Source organism: Macrotis lagotis, chromosome X, assembly GCF_037893015.1.
Source record: "Macrotis lagotis isolate mMagLag1 chromosome X, bilby.v1.9.chrom.fasta, whole genome shotgun sequence".
Lineage (NCBI taxonomy): Eukaryota > Metazoa > Chordata > Mammalia > Peramelemorphia > Peramelidae > Macrotis > Macrotis lagotis.
The window spans coordinates 355,547,225-355,567,398 of NC_133666.1; the positions used below are offsets into that span (position 1 = coordinate 355,547,225).

General features: G+C 34.9%; 1 protein-coding gene across 1 annotated transcript in view; it reads right to left on the reverse strand.

The window, feature by feature from the left end:
- Nucleotides 1-20,174, reverse strand: part of MYO10 (myosin X) — a 242,145-nt gene that overhangs the window by 177,977 nt on the left and 43,994 nt on the right. The window contains exon 2 of the mRNA XM_074200421.1: nucleotides 2,277-2,375. Within this exon, the coding sequence (XP_074056522.1) occupies nucleotides 2,277-2,375 (99 nt within the window). The remainder of the gene's footprint in view (nucleotides 1-2,276; nucleotides 2,376-20,174) is intronic.

Genomic DNA, 20,174 nt, shown 5'->3' on the forward strand with positions numbered 1-20,174 from the left:
ACCAAATAATTTTTGTAAAATCATTCAAGAATTTCATCTAAAGAGAAAATCATGAAACTAAATTAAAATTGACAGAAAATTTAATTTATATCATTTTGAGAAGTATGACTTTTTTTAAAAAACACCAATTTCTCATGAATTAATACAATATAGAACACTAGGAACAATGGGGTTAAATTCTCCATTCCTTCTTTAAAAATTCTGATTCTTGAGGTACTTGTTTATATGAACTCTGGTAATCTGATCTTGAAGCATTTATCCTGACATACCAATCTGGAGACTACATTCATAACTTTTTTATGTATATAAAACAACCTGATTAGGAAAGGACTATGAATGATAGGAAATGGAGACAAGTCATGAATCAAGAATGAAGGATAACAGATGGAATGCCCAAATGTTCTACTACTACTACTACCCAGAAAAGGTAAAAAGACCAAGACTAGAAGGAGGACTTAAGTAAATGAGTAAATTCCCTAAGACTTCTCTACAAAAGAGTTTAAGGATCAGAGTCAGAGCTAAAAAAGGGATTTTAAAAGGTATCAAGTTCATCCCTTTATTTTATAGATCAGAAACTGAGGCTTAAAGAGGCTATATGACTTGTCAGGATCACAAAGGTAGTAAACATTTGAGGGAGGAGCAGAACCCAAGTCTTGATTGCCTCTAAGTAAAGGATTCTTGACCTTTTTTGGTGTCTTATGGATGCCTTTAGAACTCTGGCAAAGATTATGGTCTACTCAGAATGATGCTTTTAAATGAGTAAAATAAATAATATGCATTTAATTTCTTTATTTACTTAAATGCATAAAATCAATTATGCTGAAATATAGTTATTAAAAGATATTTTTTAATTACTTGGAGACCAAACTCCAAACTCTTGCTCTATGTTACAGAAAAAGCCAAACTCCAAACTCTTGCTCTATGTTACAGAAAAAGACTGCAAAGGTTAAGAAGGCATAGATAGATTGTCATTTTTACTTATGGAGATAATCTCAGATTCTAATAAGTATTTAAACACTGGAAAGTGATAAAAGTGAACACATATATGGTTTCAAGGCTTGCAAATTAAGTCATGTGATATCTCCTCTACTCTATTTTCTATCTCAACATGAAAAGAAGATTCACTCCTATTCTAAAATTGTAATACTGCCTATAAGAACAATATGGAGAAAAATCAGATCTAGAAACTTTAAAGTCTATAATATAACCCAGAACCATAACCAGGGAAGGCTCACTGGCATTTTACTCAAGGACACCAGAATATAAAAGGCAATGACATTACTTGTACTCTAATATCTGAGCTAGGGAATTCCTCCTGATGAGGATGAACTGATGAGGACTGATTAACATAAATCAGAATCTATTCTGTACATCATAGTGTAAGAGAGATGCCCAGGATACTAAGTGACTTATTAGCACTTTGCATAGTACCAATCACATGAATAAAAAATGCTAAATGCAGTGTTACACCACAAGTCTATGTCCAAGATTGGGAATGAACCAAAAGATTCTGACTCCAAGGTTAGCTATCTATCCACTACAAAGGGGTTGCCTTATTAATAAGTTAGTTAAAATAGTTAGCCAGGAGGTGTTAGCATACCCCCAAGAGAATTCCTTCCCAACTTTGACCCTTTCTTCTTCACCCTTCTTCCCCAGTCCACATATCTAAATGTCCTAACTCTCTCCACACATTGGGTCCTGTGTACCAGAATATCCATCCCCAAATTTATATGAAGAAGTTGATTTGCTGGCAAATCTGGCACAAAAAGTGCTGCTATAGCCCAGACAAAATAGAATAAAATCTGTTTCCAGGTTCAAAGTTTTAATTATTTGATATGCATAAGATCAAGGAGAAAAATAAAATGAATAAAGCCTAATCTGGAAAATGAATACCCAATCAGGTATCTAATAATAATAATAAGCTAGGCTGAGCTTATTATTAATGAACCATATTTAATAAAAATAGTTAATATCAATGAGTATCACTCTGAAGCCTGGTAGATACTCAAGGCTATTTATTGATGCTCTATAAATATAACAGAGTGTAGCCAAATGCCCTCCTGTCATATTTTGCTTATTCATTTTTGAGACTTCATTTGGAAGAATTTTAGTGGATCTAAGACATCTGCACCTCAAACTCTGTATTTCTCTTTGGATATTGCTCAATCAGTGGAAAAACAAATTTATACATTTTCAAAACCACAAAAAAAAATCCCATCAAAAAATAGTCAATTCAGCCAGATAGTAAATTACAAAGTTATATGTCTTCTCCTTACCTGACCATAATCTGTCCTGAAGACAACAACTCCCTCTGCACAGGAATTTACAGTACTTGGAAAGTGTTGGCCATTTTCTCGCAACCAGACTCGAGTTCCCTGTAAACAAAATGAATGTAAGTAAGCTTTAAACCTGAAAAGAATTTTAAAACAAACTCACTATTTCCCCAAATGCCATTTATCACTACTTACCTTTCTCTAATTAAAAAAAAAGATCATTTAAAAAATTAAGATATTACCCATTGCACTTCTCTTTCAAACAATATCCTACATTAGTCTCAGGACACAACCATGGCTTTGGGAGAGGAGGAAGAATAGATCTTGCCTGACCAAATCTAGACACAGCAGCAAATACCTATCCTCTCAGTGAACTGGGCAGGCTGAGGTTTCATAAAGGTTATCTCTCTTGAGTTTGGACACTCAGACTTTTGGTATTAATACTGTGTGCCCAAGAGCTGTGTGGGCTACCAGGCTAAGAAAAACATGAACCAGTCCAAATCAGAAGTGGATGGGATTGAGTCCGTGAAGAGTACATGTACTTTTAAACTGGACAAGATTTAAAAAAAAGTTGCAATCTTTCTTTTTAAATTATCTTAATTTCTAGATTATTTCTCCTCAGCAATTTACAAGATGCAATTTGCATCTTGATTTAAAAAGGAGGGGAAAGCAATTTCACATTGAAAATGACTCTATAGGGAAAAAATGGAAATAGGCACCTCTGTAGCTTACTCTTTCTTCTTAAATAAAAATTTGGAAACATTTGACTAAAGTGTTCCTAGGCCAAGATTTTGAAGCCAGAATAGTAAAGGCTCAATAAATGCCTACTGGTTACTTAAAACAGTGATTCAAATGCACTGATTTATTTCCCATTTTAAATTCCTATTTTACTGCTTCATATTTCTGAGTTTCTTCCACTATTTATTTACAATATGGAGTCAATGTGCTCCACAGCTGAGTGTAAGAGTCACAATATTAAATACTTTTTAATCCCTTTCTCTATTGAAAAGTAATTAATAGTGTGGATTTATATTGCTGATTTGGAATACACCATTTTAGCTCATTGTGATTTAGACGAACAAAAATCCATTTTCATATGTTCTATTATACACTTTGATGGTGTCTGGATATTAATTTTCCACACAATACAAAAACAATTGTGGACTGATAATGTTTTAAGAGTAGTTATAAAGTATGCTTCCTGTGACAGAAGGTCACCATGTAAGAGAAGAGATAATACAAAATCCAAGAGGTCTTAATAAACTCAGACTCAGACTACTCATCTTCATGGTTCACAGTCATATAATTTCTGATGCCAAAGTGGAACTGACCATCCCTAAACTGATCTGAAAACAGTACTACATTGATAAAAATGACATATGCAGCTGCCTATCAACTTTAGTCAGTTATTAGAAAACAGCTGCTGTCAAAAAGCCTCCTTATAATTCTCCTCCAATTTCTAAATAGCTCCTATTAGTATCTATGTATTATTAGTAGAATTTAACTTCTCTTTAAAAATATCATGACTTCTTTTTATGCCATGTACTTTTTAAAAAAATTATATGTACAAATTAGAGATCAGATACATTTAACTAAAATCTCAGATACTTCAAAAAAATCTATCAACTATAAAAATTTATTATTTTAAAATATATATTTAAGAATAAATAAAAATAAATTATTATATTTGGTTCTCACTGACATCTGCATTAAGAAATCCAAAACTCCTGTCACACCATGATATGACAAAATAAAAGGATTTTACAGAGAGAGTAGTCTCTAAGTTGCTTTGAAAAAAAGATTTTGATATATAGAAATGGAGAGGGAGTGAAATCCAATCTAAAAAATATTTATCAAAACTCCTGTGTTTAAGATACTCTGTTAGATACTGAAAAATACAAAGACACAGGAGAAACAAACCAAGACCATACAAAAGTGTATAAAGCCTAAAGACCTTACCAAGGTCATTTCTTCATCAAGAGATGTGCAACAAGTAACCATCTAGTCTCTGCTCAAAGACCTCCTAGAAGCACACAGTTCAAAAAGGGAAGAAACTCTTTCCTGACCTCATGTTTAATTAGTCCCTTTACAGATTTCCACTCATTGTACCCGGTTCCATCCATATGACAACGCTTTAAATATTTTAACACAGTTCTGTGGTCACCCTGACTCTTTGCCTCACCCCTGCTCAATCTTCATGGAACTAAATTACACCCAGCTCCTTTCACTGATTTCCATATCAGGTATGATGATCTTAATTGTCCTCCTCTGGTCACTGCAGTTTAGCGATGTCCTTCTTATAATGTGGTGCCCCAAAATAATCACAATGTTCTATATGAGGTCTGAAAAGGAGTAAAAAGTAAGCTACGGTAACCAAAATTTGCACCCATTTTTAAATTTTGGTTTTGGGGCTGCTATATCATACTGCTGATTCATATTGAGCTTGCAATTGCTAAAAATCCTATATCCTAAAAGTGAAAGTTTTTGGAGTTCTTTAGCAGTTTAGCTGGAACACAGGAGTGTGTGAATTCAATTCAGCAGTCATTTTTAATTTTTTTTGGTGGGGGGGTTTTCTTTTGGCAAGGCAATGGGGTTAAGTGACTTGCCTAAGGTCATCTAGCTAAGTATGTATTAAGTATCTGACGCTAGATAATGGTTAGTAGTCATTTTTAAGGTACACAGTAGGTAATGAATAAATTCAAAAAATAAACAAAAAACAGCTTTTAAGGCCGAAAAGGTAGGATATAATCACATTATGACAGGCTGAATTTTTAATCATATCCCACACATACAACAGGAAGCCAAATGGGCTGTTTTGGTAAGTAAAGCAAAAAAGAAAAAGGACTTCTAAGATGAGGGAAACAAAGTCAAAAAACCCAACTGGGCTCAGTCTTCTTTCTTAAGAGTTTATTCTGTACAAGGAACAGGATTCAATAGACCCTCAATAGAGAGGATCTTCCTTCCAACCCACCCTCATACAAAACAGGCAGCAATGACCCAGTGGAAAGAATAATTTCTGGAGTTATGACTCCATTTCAAATTCCTTCTCTGCTATTCATTTCTTCTGTGACTTTGGGCCTCTGGATCTCAGTATCATCTGTAAAAATAAAGGTTGGACTAGAAGACCTCTAAGATTCTCTATAGCTCTAAATCTATGACCCAATGACTTGGCAATTGAATGGGTGAATGGAAGGAAGAAAGAGAAAGAGAGAGCAGAGTCCAAGATGACTATGAAGTTTTGAGCCTGGATGGTTCAGAGAATGGTAGTGACCTCAATAGAAAAAGTTAAGTTGGGAGGAGAAGTGGGTTTAGGAAAGGAAAAAGAGAGGGTTAAATACATGAAGAGCTCAGTTCAGAATATCTGGAGTCTGAATGTTGATGGGATATCCAAGTGGCTCTGTCTAAACAGGTAGGTAGAGATATGGAACTGGAATAAGGGAAGAAAATAGAGCTGGAAAGGTAGATTTAAGGGCTGCATACAGAGCTCTGATTAAAAAAAAAATCCATAGTAGCAGATAAAATCAACAACAAATAAGAGTATAGAGAAATTAGAAGGTAGAGTGTCTTGAGAATACATACTTAAAAGCTAAGAGTAGAACAGTAATTCAGCAAGATCACACAGATCAGACAGGTGGGAGGACCAGAACCAAGAAAAATAGTGGTAAAGAAACCAAAGGAAAAGAAGGAAGTGGTAAAATTGATTTTTATTAGATTTTATTAGATGGCCTAGAGGCACCAAAAACTCTTTAAACCTTCTGTTCTCCAAGACCAAACAGAGTAAGTCTTTCATTATAAGCACCCCTCAATTCCTTAGGATAATAGAACTGGAAGAGGCCTCAGAATTCATAGAGTACCATCCTCTCTACTAACAGATGAGGAAAATGAGGTTCAGAACAGGCATTTATTATATAATGTTTTATTTGTGATTTCAACATTGTGGGTACTCCCAGCACCAAGAGCTGATTGAAATTCCTTAGAGCTTAGTAACAGTTTTTTATTGAATTCTGTGAATTTCAACAAAAATTCATTGAGTGACCATTCATTGTCAAGGTCACACTCAAAATCTTTGTAATCTGGTAGGTAGAGCATATAGTATACTTTATATTCTGAAGGCATATCCTTCACTCATTGAGCCATTGGAGGACTATGAGACATTGCCTAATAATAGATTAGACTTTCTGTAACAAATAATTTCATGTAAAAAAATCATCTCAGTGGCTTATCCCTACCAGATCTAAAATTATATTATAAAGCATCAGTCATCAAAACTGTCTGGTAGGGTCAGCTATGTGGCGCAGTGGATAAAGCACCGCCCTGGAGTCAGGAGTAGCTGGGTTCAAATCCGGTCTCAGACATTTAATAATTACCTAGCTGTGTGGCCTTGGGCAAGCCACTTAACCCCATTTGCCTTGCAAAAACCTAAACAAAACAAAACAAAAAAAAAAAAAACCTGTCTGGTATTGGCTAAGAAATAGAGTGGTGAACCAGTGGAATAGACTAGGTGCAATAGCAGGAAACAATTATAGTAATCTGCTGTTTAACAAACCCAAAGAGTCCAACTATTAAAAACTCTCTCTGATAAAAACTGCTGGAAAAATTGGAAGTTAGTTTGGAAGAAACTTAGATTTAGACCAACACTTCATACCCTATACCAAGATAAGATCAAAAAGGATACAGGATTTAGACATAAAAAAACATATCATAAGGAAATTAGAAGATCAAGGAGTAGTTTACTGTCAGATCTATGGAAAGGGAAGCAGTTTATGACTAAGGAAAAGATGAAGAGCATCACTAAAAACAAACTAGATGATTTTGATTACATTAAATTAAAAAGCTTTTGCACAGACAAAACCACTGTAACCAAGATCAAAAGAAATGTAGTAAACTGGGAAACAATCTTTACAACTAGTATTTCTGACAAAGGACTCATTTCTAAAATATACAGAAAACTGAGTCAAATAAAAAAAAAAACCAAGCCATTCCCCAAATGACAAATGGTCAAAGGATATGCAAAGGCAATTTACAGTTGAGAAAATCAAAGCGATCCCTAGTCATATGAAAAATTGCTCTAAATCATCATTTATTAGAGAAATGCAAATTAAAGTATCTCTGAAATACCACCTCACACCTCTCAGACTGGCCAATATGACCAGAAAGGGCAATGATCAATGTTGGAAAGGATGTGGGAAATCTGGGACACTAATACATTGTTGGTGGAACTGTGAACTCATCCTTTCTGGAGAGCAATTTGGAATTACACCCAAAGGGCAATAAAAATGTGCATACTCTTTGATCCAGCAATACCACTACTGGGTCTATATCCTGAAGAGATGGTGAAAAAGGGTGAAAACATCACTTGTACAAAAATAATCATAGCAGCCCTGTTTGAGGTGGCAAAGAACTGGAAATCAAGCAAATGTCCTTCAGTTGGGTCATGGCTTAACAAACTGTGGTGTATGTATGTCATGGAACACTATTGTTCTATTAGAAACCAGGAGGGACAGGATTTCAGGGAAGCACTGCACACCCTAACAGCAGTATGGGGGTAATGATCAACCTTAATGGACTTGATCATTTCATCAGTGCAACAATTAGGGACAGTTTGGGGCTATCTGTGATGGAGAATATCATCTGTATCCAGAAAAAAGGATTGTGGAGTTTGAACAAAGACTAAAGACTATTACCTTCAATTTAGGGGGGAAAAAACTGTTATCTTATTATGTAATTTTGCTATCTTATACTTTATTTTTCTTGCTTAAGGATATGATTTCTCTCTCATCACATTCAATTTGGATCAATGTATGCCATGGAAACAATGTAAAGACTGGAAAATTGCCTTCTATGGGGGGTGGGGGGGAGGAAGCAAGATGGGGGGGGAATTGTAGAACTCAAAATAAATAAAATCTTTAAAATGAAAAAAAATCATCTTCTCAATTATTGCAGTTCACCAGCCTCATCCAAATATTTCTTGGTGGTTTTGGGTCATTTAACAAAACAACTCACACATTATCATTACTAAAATAACTAAATCTGTCAACTGATGGTTGGTTAATTCATTTTGACTATTTCCATTGACTAGTTTCATTGCTAAGTAGGGGGCCCCTTACCTCTCTAGCCAGTAGTTTTTCCCTCTAAAAAAATGAGAATGGTCTTAATGACCTCTAAATGACTCTTCCAGTTCTAAATTTATAATCCTCTGATCCTAAAAAAAAGAAAGCTCATTATAGTTAGTATTTTCTGGACTGTTCGGTAATATCCTGTTAGGTGTTTTAGGTGTTTTGGTTTAAAGTTTAGGTCTCCTCCTCCAGGCTCACCCCTCCCCTGTAACTGCTGGCCATTCAAATTTAAATAGTGTTGACATAGCCTTACAGGATCCAACAGAAATACACACTCCTATATTTCAAAGGTCTTTTGGCCAGGTGTGAATAGCTGCTGATAACAAAAATCTCCGGAAGTCATGATACTACCTGGTACTACTATTTGCCAGCCTCTTAAGTATCTTCTGGGCAAGGAAAAGTTGAAAGCATAAAACACAAAAGATTAATCTTTTTGTTTAAGTGTTCTATTTTTTAAATTAGTTTACTAGTGATTCCCACACTTATTTTTTAAGGTTTTTAAAAAATGTTTAATTTATTTAAGGCAATGGGGTTAAGTGGCTTGCCACACAGCTAGGTAATTATTTATTAAGTGTCTGAGGCCAAATTTGAACTCAGGTCCTCCTGACTCCAGGGCTGGTGCTCTATCCACTACACCACCTAGCTGCTCTATCCACTCTATGCACTACACCACCTATTTTTTTTAAGACAGTCAAATTGCTGTATTTTCTTTGAGTCCAAGGCTTTATACTTTAGTACTTTCTATTACTACTAACTTCAGAAAGCAGGTTCCCATAATAACTGAAAAAGCATACAACAGGAACAAATTTGTTGAAATATTCAAAAAGTTTGGGTGAAGAACAAGAGTTGTCTACCATACCCAACCTCTTACTCTGATACTAAAAATATGGCTGCAATGTCATAGACATTACTGCATAATGACATCAGGCTAGGGAAAACTCAAGAATTTTCCCCATTCAACTGGGGAAAATGACATTAAAATGTGTAATTCTATTTCAAGGGGGAAGGAAAGAGGACTAGCAATATAAGACTTTTTGAAGAAGGTGCACCTAAGTTAAGTTAGAAGGAAGCTTCAAATTCTAGGAAGCAGAACCAAAAAAAAAAAATTATCATTCTACCGTTGAAGCTCAAGCTATAGATGATATCTATATCTATCTATCTATCTATCTATCTATCTATCTATCTATCTATCTAATGGGTTCAAGTAATAGAAGGATAAAACCCAGAATGTAGGAGAGGGGTAACACAAAATTAAGTTTAAAAGGAAGGCCAGTGCCAAACTGTGAAGGACTTCAAACAACTCTAGGATAAAATTCAAAGTCATCAGCTTAGCAATAAGGCACTAAAGAAGTCTTCAAGAGGGGAGTTTACATAATCAGACTTATGCTTTTGGTAGCTGTGTGCAAGGTGATTTAGAAAGAAAAGATTTCAATTAAACAGTATAATTAGGGAGCTATTACAATATTCCAGGAAAGAAGTAATGAGGGCCTAAACTAGGACAGAAACTAATTTGAGAAATGCTAAAAGGAAGAAATGAAACTTGGTAATTTGAGTGATCACAGGAGTGAAAGACAAGGAAGAACAAAGGATTAGTCAGTGGTTGGGGGCAACTAGATGACACAGTTGATAAGAGAGCTGGACCTGGAGTCAGAAGATCTGAGTTCAAATGTAACAAAAGACTTCAATAGCTGTGTGACCCTGGGCAAGTCATTTAACTTGTTTGCTGCTTCAGTTTCCTCAACTGCAAAATGAACTGGAGAGAAAACTGCTCCAGTATCTTTGCCATGAAAACTTCATGAAGAATCAGATACAACTGCAATGAATGAACAACAAATTTTAGATAGTACCTGTAATAAGCACAAAAACCAGTTCCTGCTTTGGACAATGACTCCAAGATTGCCAACCTAGGTGATTAGAAGAATGATGGTACCTACAACAGGCAAGTTTGGGAGAAAGAAGATAATGATCTCTAGATATATTGAATCTGAGATATCTGTGATATCCCAGGAGGAAGATGTTCAGAAAGGCAGCTTGTATAGCTCCAGAGAATTATTAGAGCTAGACCTATAAATTTGGGGATCATATGCAGAGTCTAGAAACAGAAGGCAGTCTGCAGTCCAGGACAGAGATTGGGGAATACAAAGAGGGCAGTACAGGAATTATGAGTCAGCAAAGAAGCCTAAGATAGAGAAGAGAAGAATCAGGAGAGAGTATCATGAAAGTTAAGAGAGAGGAGAAAATACTGAGAAGACAGTAATGGACTGTGTCAAATGATACAGTCAAGAAGGCCCCAGATTCACCAGATACCGACAACTAAGAGGCTTTTTTGGGGGTCAAAATATCTCTTTACATATAGGTGGGAGAGAGAGAGAGAGAGAGACCACAACTACACTCTCTAAAAAGAGAGTCTTGCCACTGATTATTCATGAAACTTTTCTTACTTTTACTTGTCAAATTTTACTTGCCAGAATCCTTCTTGGATTCAATAGTACTGAATGAATGGTATTTCATTGTGATAGCCAGAATCCTGAATCAGCCTGAACCATCATATACTGTGTATAGTAATTCATCTGATTTATCCTTACATCTACAAATCCAATTAATCTAATTCTTCTTATTCTTCAAAAAAAAAATAGAAAGTGAACTACCTAACTGTATCCTCCTAGAGATCCAAAGTTCTACTTGTTTTACAGGTGAATATAGATTTAAATATATTAAAATCTTGCTCCAGTTATTAAGTATGTATTAAGAAAATCTTGAGCTTACACAAAACAAACATGCACAGAAGCAAAGAATGTTATTATTAAATGGGACATGAGAGGCCATGGATGAACAAAAATCCCCTCTTAAACCCACAAGTGGTCAGTCAATTTATTCTCTGCTTGAAGACCTCTAGTAAGGAGAAACCCAATACCACTTGAACAAATACATTTTATTCTAGGGTAGTGTTGAAATCTGTTTACCTTCCTTAAAAACCTCTAAAATGTGGTAACTGGAACCATGTATACTACTCCAGACATGCTTCTGACAGTTTATCTCCTCTATTGTCTGACCACTGTGCTTCTCTTAATGTAGTCTATGATTGAGAGTTTTTTAAGCTACCATATCATACTTTTAAACTTGCAGTCCATTATAATCTCTTTGAGGAAAACTAACCATTCCTTAAAGGTGAGTTGATTTTTTTAACTTAAAATTAAAACTTTGCATTTACTCCTATTACATATTTCATTTTATAATACTCAGTCCATTGTTTGAACTTGTCAAGATCTGTTTTGGTCTTGACTGACATCCAATGTGGTAATTAGCTCTTTCTCCTAGTTCTGCAACATTTACAAATTTGTTAAGTATACTAACTTTGCCTATACCCAAACCACTGATAAAATCTGTAAACCACTAGGGCCAAAGCACAGATCCCCAAGGTGGTCCAAACTGTCAAACTATTTACTGACAATTCCAAGAATATAATCATTCAAGCAGTATTCAATCCATCTTTCATCTAAAGACACATCTCTTCATACCGTACACAAGAACATGAGACATTTCAAATCTAAAAACTCTCTCAATCTACCAGCAACCCCATCAAGAAAAAAAAAGTAAATGAGACTTAATTCATTGGGTCAGTTTTTTAATGTACATATATTTTTTAAAACTATGGCTTCACATACTGATTCTTCAAGGTCACTAGTTAATTTTTCTAAACATTCACCAAAGTATACCCTTATTAATATTTCTTAGAATGTTGTCATAACTCAGAAGTCAGGTTCATTGGGCAATTATATACTTGTACTGCTTCCACATTTTCAATATTTGTTTTCCCATTTCAGGTCCAAGTCAGAATGGGAAATCTCCAGCAGAAGAAAATAATTCTCCTATGACCCTAACATAACTGTATCCCAGTATATTGTACTTAGTTCGTGAAGATACAACATATAGGTCTACTCTGTCTACCACAGTAACACTGGAACAGAGTGAATCCAAGGGACACTGCATGACCATAAAAAGCAAAACAAAAGTCACAACTATTTCTCAAATAATTTACCCATCTTACTTTTGAGCAGATATGACAGAAGTTAGATAATCTCATGTTATTTTTATAGTTTATAAGAGACAACTTAAGTTTTACTGTTTTAATAATTTTTAAAAAGAATTCCAAAGACACATTTATATGCAAAACTTTAAAATTAGTGCTGGAAGCACTATAGGAGCCAATTGGTTCATCCTAGGTCATCTAAGGAGGGTAGGAAAGGGCCAGCAATTAAGCAAAGGCAGCAGATGGGGAAGTGGTAGACTTGAACTGTTGTCAGGTAAAGAAAGGGGTAAAGAAGAGTGCTGATATGACAGAACTCTCAGTATTGGGGAAGGCCTGGAAATAATGGTGTGAATAGACAAAATTTCTAGACACCTCTAAGAATGAATAAATGAATGAAGTATTTATTAAGTGCTTAATAAGAGCCAATCAAGTAAACTATACCTATCCAAAGAAGCAGTAGGCTTCCTGGGAATAAGATAGGTTAATAATGAACTCCTTCCACTCTCAAATTAACCATGATCAAATCAGATTTACTGAGAGGGAAGCCAATATTAGTCTAATAATTTCTTTAGTCACTAATTTCATTTCAGAATTAGAAAGGGCTTTCACTAAAACTTATTGTCATCAGTTCATGTGTAATATGTCAACTAATGAACCTGTTTAAATGACTGATTACCAGATCCTTCTTGATTGTGTTAAAAGAAATTGAAGTCCAAAAATTAAAAGAGCTTTTATATAAATGTCCTCAATTAAAATAATTCTATCAGTAAAGAAAGGTATCACTTTTTCTGTTGCCTACAAAACAGGAAATTTAAGGTCCTGTAAGGATGTGATTTGCTCAAGTCATGGAATTCATAAATACCCAAGTGAACAGTAGAAGAAGCCACTACAAAGCAGGAGAAAAAAGGGTAGAGAGAAAGAAATTTAGTGATATGAAAGAAATTGCTATGGTGACCCCCTCATTTACCTTCAACTGAAATAGAATGAATATCAGATATACATGAAGATATCTTTGTCCTACAGATATAAAGCAAATCAATAGTTCTGATTCAAATGATTTAATAATATCCAAAAAAACTTAATTAAATGGTCAACTCTACATTTAACAAAAGCATCCTTCTCAAGAAAATCAGCTCTTCAGGCTACACTGTATAACTGAAAACACTCATTGGAATAACAGAATTTGGAAGGGATTTGAAACAAAAGATGACTGCCTACAGTATGAAAAATATCTTCCTAAGTCAAAAGTGGGAAGAGGGAGGGCAAGAAAGCTAGAGAAGAGGAACAATCAGGTACTGACCCCCCTGGGCCAGAGGTGCCCATTCTCTTTGAGTCTTCAGTCTTATTTAACAAATAATTACAAAGGTTTTTTTTCAAAGTGAAACATCCTGAAAAAACAAGCATGACTTCTTTCTAAATATAATACTTCTATGTTCTGTGGTGCTACCCGTGGAACCAGCTATGAAACTTAAAATATGACTCATCAGTTAATAAATGCCTCGGGCTTGAATTAATTGTGGCTCCTTGGGTTGCAGCCTTCTCCCAAGATGATTCCAAGCCTGTTTCAGTGCTCATGATCAACAGCTGTCTAATAACCTTTATGTGAGTCCCATTATTCCTGTTTGAAAAAATTAAGTACTGAAATACACTATCTCAGCCATTAAGCAGTTTTTTTAAATCTCTGTTGAAAAGCTCTCACTACTGGGATGAATTTACAGGAAACAAGGGAATAAGAACAACACAGTAAGCAGTCAATGACTCCAAAAGAAGAGACCAGGAGGCTTTTAAAACTACTGCAACATATATAAAACTACCACTGAATGTAATTCATGTTGTATTTGCACATTTGTAATCTATCTTGGCTCCTTATGGCATAGGTGGACACTGACATATGGAATAATTCTTCTAAATACCAACTGACTGGAAAAGCAGATAGGAAGCGTGAAATTATTTGGTGGGGAGCTTAGAAGGGGGGAAGACAATATTCCTCTGAAAATCAAAACAATGGCTGTCTCTCATTTAGATTAGCAGTTTTTGATATGCTATCTAACTTTTTAACAATAATTCTGGATAATTCTAAAATATGTTTAACATTTCATTTTCTCCCCACCCTCCCCTTTTTTATCACATTCATTTGGCTTCATATATCCCTCCCCACAGCACTGGTATTGCTGTAACTCCAAGATCTCCCAGACAATTCTAAGCTATTCTCTTACATAATACAGTATTATGTAATACTGTATAGGTGTGAGCTAAAATAATTAAATCTATTCAGACCTGTCAAACAAGGGCAGACTTTGAAATGAACTTCAAAACAAAATGTCACAAGGCAATCCTGGACAGATATGAAAGATAAGTAAATCTTTAAGACAAAAAAAGGAAGAGATATCAATTTCATTGTGAATTTAACCTTAATTCTTTCTTTTCAGGAAATGGGTTTAATTTTTTTCACGGGGGGGGGTCTTTTCTACAAACTAGCAGAAGGAAATTTTAATTAGTAAAAACACTGAAAAAGTAGCCAGTTAATTTGAAATGCCATATTTTATGGCATGTTCTACATATAACATAGAAAAAAAGAATACAAAGAAGCCAAATAAATAGGTTAGTCAGAAGTTAATTGCCTATTTGTCCAATAACAGAATTTCTCATGGTGTATGGGATAAAGCAAAGACTAGTTAAGGCTTGGAGTAGAGAACTTTTAAAGTAAAACATAAAATAATGCTATTTTTATGAAGAATACTCTGAAGGGATAGGGAATGTTTTTTTTTTCCCTCTCATCTAATATAATATAAACTCCTCAAGCATAGGAATTGTTTCTTGTCCTTAAATAGGACATCCTTTTCTTATGTGCTTTTCCCCCATCATTGTTATCAAATAGAAATAGTAGGCTTTAAGTTTATTAGATTTGATCGTTTTCAAATAGTAACATTCAAATTTATTTACTACCAGATACAGGAATATGTAATGTTTTATATTAGTGCTTTCCAAGCTTTTAACTCTTCTGGGCTGCATACCCCAACAAAACCCCCAAGGAGCTACATACAGAATTCAAAACCCATTCATGAATACAATGCAACCCACACCACCAACTGAGCACAACAAATGCAACAGGTTGGACACACCTGTTTCATAGGGTTAATCTAGATATGTGTGGTTTATATCATTTTTCTTAGACCATCCAATGAGTATCTTATTTGAACATAATCTTCATTATCTAAAACTTGGTAATGTATGTAGTTTTCCAACATAAGCTGAATACAATTGACTTTGACTTTTGTGATCTTGAATTGCAGAGAGACTAGGTACTTGGGCAATATAATCCACAGTTTATATGTCGCCTATAACATTTTATTTATATATGTATCTTTCTATGTAGATACAGATATGTATAGATATGTATATATCTATACATACACACAAATACAAAATCCGTTATATAAAAATAAAGTATTTATCTGCATAAGTTTAAAAAAAAGGACAACTTAATTCTCTTGGTTTTATACTGAAAAGGAGCTAGAGATGTATTCTTTTATTCTCCTCTGCAATTCTGTTTATCTTTTCTCCACCCCATTTGTTCTTTCATTCTCAAGTTTTTACTTTACTTGCAATCAATAACAGACAGATAGATCTCCCTCAAAAAACAATTTATTTCTGGGATTGAAAATAGTGCAAAGCATTCAAAACTACTGTTAACCAAGATCAAAAGAAATGCAGTAAACTGGGAAACAATCTTTACAGCTAATGTTTCTGACAAAGGACTCATTTCTAAAATATACAGAGAATTGAATCAAATTTCAAAAAAAAACATTCCCCAATTGAAAAATGGTAAAAGGATATGCAAAGGCAATTTAAAGATGAGGAGATCAAAGCAATCCATAGTTATATGAAAAATTGCTCTAAATCATTATTAGAGAGATGCAGATTAAAGCTTCTCTGAGGTACATGACCAGAAAGGATAATGATCATTGTTTGTGGGAAATCTGTGACACTATTATATTGTTGGTGGAGCTGTGAACTCATTTAACCTTTCTGGAGAGAAATTTGGAACTATGCCCAAAGGGCAACAAAAATGTGCATACCCTTTGATCCAGCAATGCCACTACTGAGTCTATAAGCTATAAGAGTTGGTGGAAAAGGGTAAAAACATCACTTGTACAAAAATATTCAGAGCAGCCCTGGTTGTGATGGCAAAAAATTGGAAATCAAGTAAATGTCCTTCAATTGGGGAATGCCTTAGCAAACTGTATTACATGTATATCATGGAACACTACTGTTCTATTAGAAACCAGAAGGAAGGGGCAGCTAGGTGGCGCAGTGAATAGAGCACCAGCCCTGGAGTAAGGAGTACCTGAGTTCAAATGTGACCTCAGACACTTAATAATTACCTAGTTGTGTGGCCTTGAGCAAGCTACTTAACCCTATTGCCTTGCAAAGCCAAAAAAACAAAAAACAAAAGGGATGGGAATTCAGAGAAGCCTGAAGAGATTTACATGAAGTGATGCTGAGTGAGACGAGCAGAACCAGAAAAACACTGTACACCCTAACAGTAACATGGGGGTGATGATCAACCTTGATGGACTGACTCATTCCATTAGTGCAACAATCAGGGACAATTTGGGGCTGTCTGCAATGGAGAATACCATCTGTATCCAGAGAAAGAACTGTGCAGTTTGAACAAAGGCCAAGGACCTTTAATTTGGGGGGGGGGGGGGGAGAGAACCTGATATCTTATTGTCTGATCTTGCTATCTCTTATACTTTATGATTCTTCCTTAAGGATATGATTTCTCTCTCATCACATTCAATTTGGATCAAAGTATACCATGGAAACAATGTAAAGACTGGAAAACTGCCTTCTGTGGGGGGGGGGTGGAGGAAAGGAAGTAAGATCAGGGGAAAAATTGTAAAACTTAAAATAAATAAAATCTCTTAAAAAAGAAAGGAAAAAATTAGTGCAAAGGAGAAGGAAAAGTGGCATGCAAGAGGGGAAAAACCATAAAATGTTGATAACAAGGGTAAAGAAATCCCTAGAGTACAGAGCACTCTATTCTGATCACATCCAAAGTGCCTGGGGGTTCCAGGAGCTCCCACTGCAGGTGGGTGGTCTTTACATTCCACAATATAGAAACAGATGCCAATGGGCAGGAAAATGGAGCAATTAATTCCTTACAATTCATTTTCTTGTCCTGTGGACTCCTGTGTTTCAGGCCTACTTTTCACCACCGCCTTTTTGGGACAGCTATATGTAGGTTCTGTAAAGGAAAACCTAAACCACAGCCTACATCTTCTCACTAAAATTATTCGAACTTTAAATGAAACTTGGTTTGTGCTAAACTGCAATTTCAAATGACAAAGAACTGGATCTGAAGACACCAAAATGGTATGGTAGACCTGGTCACATGCCAAATATAGGGATGGAGAAGTGGTAAGCTGACAATCTACATAACAATTTACCATTAAAACTTGGATGGTATAGCCTGTTATAATACGTTAGAAACATTGGTTTAGGGAGTATACATTTGCACCATCTTAACAACTGGTCATGACATAAATAGCTATTTCTCCTTCCCCTAACTTGATTATACTATTAAAATATGAACAAATAATTATAATTTGCCAATGAGCCCAACATCCAAACAGAGGTCCCTATTCTCACCTTAATCATATCACTTGCCAGTTTAGCCTGCAAAGACAAGGGGAACATATTCCTTTTGCTGGGGTGGGATGAGTGAGCACGGAGGAAATTGAGGAGGAATTTGTCCCAAATTCAAACTCAATTCTCATTTTCCCATAGGTGCTACTTTCCACAGTGTTATAAATGGTAGTTAAGTCTCCTGTCTCACCCAAAATATCTCCAGAATGTTACTGGAAGACACACATTTGAATTTTAGGGCACTTTTCCTATTATTTTCCACAGTAATCATACAGCATTTTGGTCCCAATGTGGGTTAATGAATAATTTGTGTGTGTACACACACACACACACACACACACACACACACACACAAACACAAAATACAAACATGCATATTTCTAAAGGTTAAGCTTTTGATAAATCATTAGAAACACAGATATTTAGATGGAGATAAATAATATCTACTAAGTAGATATATGTAGATAAGTAAATATACCATATACATATATATATATCATATACACATGTATGCATATGCCTATTTATGTATACATATATACCATGCTTCTACTGTACATAACATTGCTTTTATGGAAATATTATATATGGTAAAATTCATATTTGCTTCCAAATGGTCAACTTATAACAGAACTCTTGGAATACAAACCTTTAAAATGTTGCAGACAATCTATATTTCTATAAACTTTACACTGGAAAAACACTTCAGAGAAAAATCATCCAAACACAAAATCCCCATTCAATGTCATCAAGCTTGCAAATGCCAAAACTTTTTAAAACAGAATTTCAAGTGTATTTTCACCTTTTTTTAAGCTAGTTAAATAATAAAGTGGATGTTGGTGATAGATGACCAGGAGTCATCAAACAACTCACTGCTCAAGAAAAAGAAACACATATAGGAAACCACTGAATATAGTACAAAAAAGAAAGAAAGATAGAGTTAAAGGTGAAAATTATTCAACAAAAAGGGCAGTTCCTCAATGTTTAAGTCCTCAATTCAAAAAGGCAAAGACATTCCAAGGAATAAAGTGACCATTATCTGCAAGACAGTCAAACAACAAGCTTGTGGCTTTGGAAAAATTTGTCACTATTATCACTCAGGACTTGCCCCCATAACAAGTGTTCTTGAGTCCAAGACAAGTACCTCTGTCCAAATCTGCTTCTTAACTTGTCTATAAGAAACTCTTTACTCCAATGGTTTTGAGTTTTTACTATGGGAAACAACCAGAGGAACAAGTAAAAGAGGCAAATAAAGGATGAGATACTACTCTGGAAATAAAGAAAACATAGTGACACCTTTGTGAATTTGATAACAGTTTTATGTTGCTCTGAAATATATAATTACAAAAATGAATGATCTGAGAAACTGGAAGATACATAAAGTGAATTTCCTCATCTGTCAAGTAAACTAGCCATGACAAAAGCATATGCCTAAGTCATTAGGAAGAAATTAAACAATGGGGCCTACAAAGAATCAGTTAGCTGGTCTAAAATAAATACAACGAAACAAGCAACAATAAACATGTATTAAATGATTAGCCGGGTTTACAAAGACGAAGGTGATATTGCACCAAATTGCTAGCAAACAATCTAGTAAGGGAAATAAATGGACAGGCTCGATATATTCTCTCTCTCTCTCTCTCTCTCTCTCTCTCTCTCTCTCTCTCTCTGGAATTCATAAGTATTTCTCTCTCTCTCTGGAATTCATAAGTATTGAAGGGAAGTAGTACTGGGAATTAGAAACAGGAAATAATAAATGTAAAGGGGAAGGGGAATGTAATTTTGTTAGCTAAACAGAAATGCAGGGAGTACAATGACTTCTGGAAAAACTAATTGCAAAGCTGAAACAAAACTATTCTAAGTAATAAAGAAGCAAGTATTATGAATTATATGTCCTCACTGTTGCCTTTAATAGAAGCAATAACAATAAAGCATAAGACAATTAGGTTAAGAAAAAAAAGATTCACAAAAAAATTGTTCTCTTTGGGGACTATAAAATAAGACGTTTTTCCTATCTTTGATGAGAGCAATTTTTTTTTTCATCTTCAGAAAATAAAAGCAAACCAAAGTTAACAGGAATAATTTCACGCATTTTGGTCACCC